This window comes from Mus pahari, chromosome 7 (assembly GCF_900095145.1).
Source record: "Mus pahari chromosome 7, PAHARI_EIJ_v1.1, whole genome shotgun sequence".
Classification (NCBI taxonomy): Eukaryota; Metazoa; Chordata; class Mammalia; order Rodentia; family Muridae; genus Mus; species Mus pahari.
The window spans coordinates 1,218,820-1,226,438 of record NC_034596.1 but is presented as its reverse complement, the minus strand read 5'-3'; the positions used below and the strand labels follow the sequence as shown (position 1 = coordinate 1,226,438).

At 45.4% G+C, this 7,619-nt stretch overlaps 1 protein-coding gene across 2 annotated transcripts in view; it reads left to right on the top strand.

The window, feature by feature from the left end:
* The window catches only part of Znf512 (zinc finger protein 512), a 21,555-nt gene that overhangs the window by 3,489 nt on the left and 10,447 nt on the right, over positions 1-7,619 (top strand). Inside the window, exons 2-7 of one of the 2 annotated variants that reach the window (XM_029540995.1) lie at positions 2,202-2,389; positions 2,786-2,890; positions 3,146-3,229; positions 3,864-3,988; positions 4,758-4,844; positions 6,990-7,088. In XM_029540995.1, the coding sequence (XP_029396855.1) occupies positions 2,344-2,389; positions 2,786-2,890; positions 3,146-3,229; positions 3,864-3,988; positions 4,758-4,844; positions 6,990-7,088 (546 nt within the window). In that variant the 5' untranslated portion in view covers positions 2,202-2,343. Of the gene's footprint in view, positions 1-2,131; positions 2,390-2,785; positions 2,891-3,145; positions 3,230-3,863; positions 3,989-4,757; positions 4,845-6,989; positions 7,089-7,619 lie in introns of those variants that run through there. The other variant, XM_021201576.2, reaches the window with a different exon arrangement.

Below are 7,619 nucleotides of genomic sequence, written 5' to 3'. Positions count from 1 at the left end.
TGCTTTTGAGTCGGATGAGTGCTTAGAGTCCATTTAAACTCCCTGTTAGTGGCTGGATAGATGACTCTAAGAGTGCATACTGCTCCTGTAGAGGACCTGAGTTCAGTTCCCAGCACCCACACTGGGGAATCTGCCCATTCTTTCATAGTCTATTAGAGTTAATGTCTGCTTCTGCTTAAATGTAGAAACCTCACAAACTCATAGATTTCTTCCATCTCCTGCCACCTTCCCTTATATAGTAGTTTTGGATATGTTATCTACATATAATCTACTGAAAATCTTATCAAACGATGTTACAGTTTTGCTTTAAATTATTTATAAAACTCGTAAAAATGTTTCCCAAACTATTTGTGTAAGCATACATTCTCATACTGGGAATACAAGATGTGCACCATCGTTCCTGTCCGGTGTTTGCTTGCTTGCTTTTTTCTTTCTCCTCTTCTCCTTCTTCTTCTTCCTCCTCTTCCTCCTTCATCTTCCTCCTTCTCCCCCTTCCCCTTCTCTTCCTTCTTCTCCTTCTTCCTCTTCTTTCTCCGCCATCTTTCTTGTTCTTTCTTCTTCTCCCCCTCCCACAGGCAAGGTTGTACTCTGTAGCTCAGGATAGGCTTGAACTTGAGACAGTTCTCCTGTCTCATCCTTGTGAGTACAGAGATACTAGTTATAAACTAATACATCTGGCTGTCTGCTGCCCCTTCCTTCTCCCTTACCCCCTCTATTTAGTTCATGTATTCTTGAACTGTCAAACTGGATAAAGGCCAAACCTAAAGACATGAGTTCAGTTCCTGGGATCCATATAGTGGAAGGAGAGAACAAACTTTATCTACACACAAGTAACTTTCTCCTTTTTATGTAGTTGAGGACCCAGGAAATAATGTCCGCTTCTAGGGTGGCTCTTCCTACCTCAATAAATGAAGTCGAGATAACCACTCACAGGCCTGCCCGGAGGCCNACCGAATCTGGCTAATCCATTATCACACATAGTCCCTTGGGTGATTCTAGATCCTGTCATCTGACAGTATTAGTGATCAACACTCTACCCCTTGTCAACTTGACCCAAACACATCAAGCCTATTTTTATCACATTTTTGTATATGTATGTACATGTTTGGGTATCAAGGTATATGTGTGGAGGTCAAAAGACAACTTTAACGAGTCAGTTATCACCACCATGTAGATCTGAAAAATCAAATTCAGGGAGTCATGTTTGACAGTAGGCAGGTTTACCTGCTGAGCCATCTTGCTGGCCCCCAAACACATCAGTCTTAATCTACACTTCTCTGCTATTTGACTTCATAGGTTCATGCTACCTCCTAACACAAAGATATACTCAGTCCAACTTCAAAAGTGTCTGGAGTCTAGCAGTTCTGAAACTTCCAAGTCTCTTGTGACATTTCAGGAAATGTCCTAACTCTGAGCTTCAGCATGACTAAAAACAAGTTACATCCTTAAAGCATGAAGGTATAGAAAGTAAACANCCCCAGTCCAAAGAGAAGAGCATCCTGCACCTCTGAGTCCAGCATCTTGGGCTCATGATGGAATCGTCTGGGTTCCAGGGGGCTTGAGTGGCTTCTTCCTCTGGCTTGGCCAACTGAAGTACACATCCTCTAACTCGAGCAAGCCCACTCTATGCCTCTAGCTTGCTTTCCTCTCTGGAAATCCTGTGGTCTCCATGTCTTCACCTTCACAGCTTCACACAGGCCTCCTCTCAGGGAGCCTGACACTGCCACACATTGCCAATTTCNGGGTTGATTTTCCCACTTAGATTAACCTAATCAATGTAATCCTTCATAGGCACATCTAGGCTAATCTAATCTAGAAGGCTCCTCTCAGGTATGCCCTCCCTTGATTCTCCAGCCTCTTGAGTGCAAACTCTGAGTAGTCTGGGAAGGCCTGGGCTGCCGAGGGACCAGTTGTGCAGCCTGCTTGCTCTGACTGCCCTGGGTGTGAAAAGAATTGTGTAAACTGTGTTGAATTGGCTTGTAATTGTTAGTATGTTTTAACCCATGTGCTGTTTTTTGTATGTGTTTATTTTTGTTTTATTTATTTATTTATTTATTTATGCTTTTTGCAAATAAAACAAAAGCCAATCTTCATAGTTTTGCACAAGTTATTAGCTTGGCTGTGTTTTTACAATGTGAGGAAAATTCGTAGGAAATGTCTCCAGCTTCTCCTGTGTGGTCCATGACTTTGTGTTGTGTCAGTAATAGGGCCCAGTGCTCCATAAAGGATAACAGTTTCCAGTACACTATCCCTCATGAGGACTCCCTGAGTGGCTCGTCATCTGCCTCCTCCTGTGAACCAGTCAGTGACTTCTCAGCAACCTTCCGAAAATCTACCTACTGGATGAAGATGAGAAGAATCAAGCCTGCTGCCACTTCACAGGTTGAAGGTATCCATTTCAGAGTCTCAGCTCTGAGACGGGAGAGTGTATCTAGTGTGCTTGATGTTTTGGTGTGGTGTGGTTGTTTATCAGTAGTGAGGTGAGGGCTGGGTAATGGGTTATCGTGGCAATGTATGCCAGAGGGTCACAGTCAGTGGTTGATTTATAGCTGTCTTTGTTGAGTGCTGCTTTTGTAGACCCGTTTAAGCATAAGGAAGGTCTGATGGTTTCTGAGGGAAGAGGGAGACTCCAGGGATTAAAAACAACTCACACCAAGTTTCTCCAAGCTGTTCTGTGAGGGTGCATTTTGTGGTGATCTGTGCCTTGTGGTATTGTGATGAGTTTTTTTGAAGGCAAGCTCAAGTGACCATTTACAGATTGCTTTGCTGTTGTGTGGAATGTCAGGCGCAGGTGAAAAGGAAAAGGAGAAGGCCAAAGGAAAGAGGAAAGTCAAGCAGGAAGAAGATGAAGACTATCGTGAGCTTCCTCAAAAGAAGCACAAGCTGTACGGTAGGGTCCTGAGCTGTCTGTCCTTCTGGGAGACAGAGCTTCACCCTTTAAGGCTGTAGAGAAAATGTCTTTGCTTTGGAGGCTTGATTGGCTTTGGAGACCCTAGAATTTGAGTGAGAGAATGACCTTCACCTGCCTCCTTGTACCCTTTCACTGAGTCTGTGGAAAGGAAGGTCAGGAGGTTGAGGGAGTGGGGCCTAGTGTGCTGAAGAGAAGAAGGGATTTGAGAGATTTCTAAGTTTCCATCTTATGTAGGGAGGAAGCAGCGGCCTAAAGCTCAGCCTCACCCCAAACCCCAGGCTCGTCGGGTCCGGAAGGAGCCGCCAGTCTATGCAGCAGGTACTCATCTCTTTGAATACCCGTGTTATCTCTGTGAGGGGTGATATGCCGATGAGGCTGTCACCTATTTCTCTCTCTTTCTTACCTCCCTTCTCTCCCTGTCTCTGTGAGAAATTGAACCCAGCACTTCATTCCTAGTGGGCAGGCATCTACCACCAAGCCTCGCCTGAGGTTCATGGAAGCAGCAGCTGCTGCTGGTGTGGAGGTCACATCGGTTAAGTCCCGGCACTGTATGCCTTCTGAGCTGCCTAGGTCTGTCCTTTGCACAATCCTGGCTTTCCTTGGATGTAGACAGAAAGCATTGCAACAATGAAATTTAAAATGACATAAAAACATTTAGCATGGTCTCAGGCACATGAAAAAAATCTCAGATAGCAGTTTTGCCTATCTCAGTATCTTTCTTATGTCGTGATCTGGAAAGTTGTCCCCAGTTTTTCATGGGGATGTGGGCTGAAGTTTCTGAAACTCTACAGTGAATGGAAACAAGTTATGTTTGGAAGCCATGTACTGCAAGAGTGTATTCATTGTCATCTACCAAGACAAACCACTTATAGTATTTCCCTCAATTGTGGACTTAAGCTGTCTGTTTCTGAAGAATGCTGCAGATTACAGTGTCCCATTCTTTCCATTGTAGGCAGTATGGAGGAAAAATGGTACTTAGAGATCATGGATAAAGGCAGTGTGTCCTGTCCAACCTGCCAGGCAGTGGGGAGGAAGACTATAGAGGGTTTAAAGAAACACATGGAAAACTGCAAACAGGTTAGCTATTTTGTGGCATTTCATGACTGTTCTAGATTATAGACTTCTGGTACTGTGTGCAGTCTATTATAGCTAATTAGGGGTAGCATTGAATGGTAGAGAAAACAGACTTTGCATGTACAGGCTTGGGTTTGCATGTTTATTTAATTGTACTACTAGTTGCGTTTTTAATGTGTGCACATGGAATGCAGAAAAAAGTGACAAGTGCTTTACTGTGTTGGTTATTTTATATCACTGTGCGCAGACACCTGATCCTAAGAGCTAAGGGAGGAGCTTGCTTCGCCTCAGGGTTTGGGAGGGGAGAAGCCCTTCAGTGGCCAGGAAACCGTACTGGCTTCAGTGCCTCATCTGCAGGTACCAGGCACACTTGAGTCAGCTTCTCACAGGGTGCTGGAATCGGGACTCAAACAGGAGGGAAGCAGAGGCCCTTCTAAGGGACCCTGTTCCACCAGCCAGACTTTCTCCCCTTCTTAAAGGTTCCACAACCCCCCAAAACAGTGACACCAGCTGGGGACCCGGTGTTCTACCCATGAGCCTGTGACAGTGACACCAGCAGGGGACCTGGTGTTCTACCCATGAGCCTGTGACAGTGACACCAGCCGGGGACCTGGTGTTCCACACACAAGCCTGTGGCAACATCAGGTTCAAGCCAGAGCACAGTGAGGAAGTAGTGACACGTGCTAGTGACTGGCCCAGCTTATGGTGTTTTGTGACTTTCTGTTTCTCCTTTGAACATCAGTCACTGAGCACTGACTTTTTTTCCTTTCAGGAAATGTTTACCTGCCATCATTGTGGGAAACAACTTCATTCACTGGCAGGAATGAAGTATCATGTCATGGCCAATCATAATAGTTTGGTAAGAGTTTCTTGTGTTCTTTGTGAGCCTGTGTGATGATTATATATCCACATACACATGTATATATACATATAAACACACAAATACATATTTATTTGAAGGAAAAGTTTTTTAAATTAATTTTTAAAAATGCAAGGGATATGGGGAAATCTACATCTTTATCCACTGGTAGTGGGACTGTGAATTGATGGAGCCACCATGTAAGTCAGTATGGAGGTTCCCTCAAAGCCAGAAGTAGAACTGCCATTCCTGTGCACACAGCTAAAAGGCTGTAAGACACTGTGTCAGGTACTTGCACACCCAGGTTTATTGCTGTATAATTCATGAGCACCAGAAATGATGTAAAAATCCTTCCCTTCTGTCATTCCTCCCTCCCTCTCTTTCTTCCTCAGGTTTTGCCCAATAGTCCAGGCTGGGTTTAAACTCACAACTGCAGACTGGCCATGAGTTTGCAGCAATCCTTTTACCTCAGCTCCTTATACACAGGAACCCGTGATCACTGTGTGCTTTATTTTGAGATCAGTTCTATTGCACCCCTGGCTGTCCCTCAAACTCCCTGTGGACTTTGAACTCCTAATCCTGCTGTGTCTACCTCTCAAGGACTGGGATTACAGAAGTGTAGTACTCTACCTACCTAGGTGCATGTTCAGTTAATGTGTGAGATTGTCTGATCCTTTGATCATCAAGGAAAGGAATATTAAAACTATGGCAAGGAGCAGAGCAAATGTTAAAAGGTTTTACAGTGCACAGGCTTGTACAGTTCCAGCTTTTAGAAAGCTGAGGCAGGAGGATAGCTAATACAAGGCCATCCGGCAAGGCTACATAGTGATTGTCTGAAATGATGATTTTTTTTTTTCCTCAGAAAGCTAGGAATGGGAACAGTAGGCTGGGACCCCTAAAGAGCTTGTGAGCAGTTATCCAGAGAAGGAAATACACTCACAGGCAACAGTTCCACTTACAGACTGGAGACCCACAGACAGCAGAATGAGGATGTGGGAACAGTAACAGTAGCATTGTGTCAGCTTAGTGACAACAGCAAAGACATCTGCAGCAGATTAGAGGATGGTGCAAGCAAAACACAGACAATGAGTGTCATTCAGATACTTTGCACCAAATTCTCAGATAGTCAATAGAAATATTAGGTTGGCAGAAAAGTAATAAATCTTTAAAAAAGAAAGCAAAAGAAAGAAATATCCTAGGCTTGGTTTGTCTATGTCTACAGTGCCACCTCCATCTTGGTATCCTCGTGTCAAGTGAGAGTAGAAATTTCCAGAAGGCTGAGGGGAGCTCTGTGGAACCTGGGGAGGATGGAGTATCTGGCAGAAGGTTGGGATATAGGAGCTCTAAGGCCTATCTGCAGCTATGACATCTGGGAAGTCCTAGGTGCTGTAGCCCAGGACAGAGCAAGAGAAGCTGGCCTCTTTGGGTAGGAATTCTTGGGGGTGGGTAGCGGGAGCACCCCACCACTGGAGTCTTCTCTGCTGTAGAAAGGCATCTCAGAGATTCTAGGCTGGATGGTAAGGCCATGTGAGGGTCTCCATCCGGCTCCAGCGGCGGCATCCAGAGCATCTGTTGCTGCTGCTGCAGCAGAGGATGTGCGGGCTGTTGCTCAAAGCAGCACGCCCACACCTGGTGCTCCTTCACGCCGCTCGGAAGCCCAGATCAAATAAGCTGTAGCCAGGGCAGCAGGCCACCCTGAAATACGTTTCCAGTTAATGCTGCTGATCCTTGCTGTAGATGTTGGCATGAAGATGCAGGGATGCGGAGCTAGTAAACCACTAGCTTTTCCATCCCAGCTGTTGTTCTGTGCTTGGGTATCTCTTACTTAGGACAGATAGTTCAGTGAAGCTGGCTCTGGCGCTGTAAGACTGTTCACTGCTGGAATAGCACAGGATGGAATTTTTGAGCTGGGTTTTCATAGGTACTTGTGTGTTTAGGTTCTCCAGTACTGGGGGTGGGAGGTTGTGGGGGTAGAGGTCAGAACTCAGTATCCATTGCATTTACTTCATGCCATCCAGAAAATGGAGCCGGAACTCAGACTCAACAACGTCAGTATGGCTCATAGTTAATGTCTTGATTTCTCTGGAGGGGGCTGTTTTGTTTTCTGTTCCTTGGATCAGATTTATTTGCTTCTTTTGTTTCCAGCCAGTTTTGAAAGCAGGGGATGAAGTAGATGAGCCAAGTGAGCGGGAGAGGCTGCGAACAGTTCTAAAGAGAATGGGAAAGCTCCGGTGCATGCGTGAGGTAAGAGCCAAGGTGGCAGACTGTCCTGGAGTCTCAGGTCTGTCCTCCTGTTGTTCTTTACCCTTGGTCCTCCCTTTCGGGTTTCTTGCTCCTCTGCCCCCTGGTGGCATAGGGTGGAACCCACTTTTCCAGATGTCTTGCAGTTCTTTTTTTTCTCCTCTCTACAAGCATATTCCCTGTCGTCCTCTTTGCTTAAGGGGCTTCTTTACCATCCTTTAGTGTGATGAAGATGATTCTCAGGAGCTCATTCCGTGAGGAGATCAATGTTGCTGGCTAGATAATATCGGGGTGGGACTGGGTCACAGTTCAAGTTATGACCTGGAGTAGGTGTGTGGTTACACTTGCTCAGTGATCACTGAACTGATTGCCATCTGGCTCATAGGCAGGATTGCCAAGGGGAAGGAGGGTTGTGCCAGTGGGAAATGTTGGTGAGCATCTTGTCTTGCTGTCTTTTTGTGGTTTGTGGTGCTTGGTGATTTCTGACAAATTTAGGGATCATGTGAAACATATCCAGTTCTTTTTTTTTTTTTT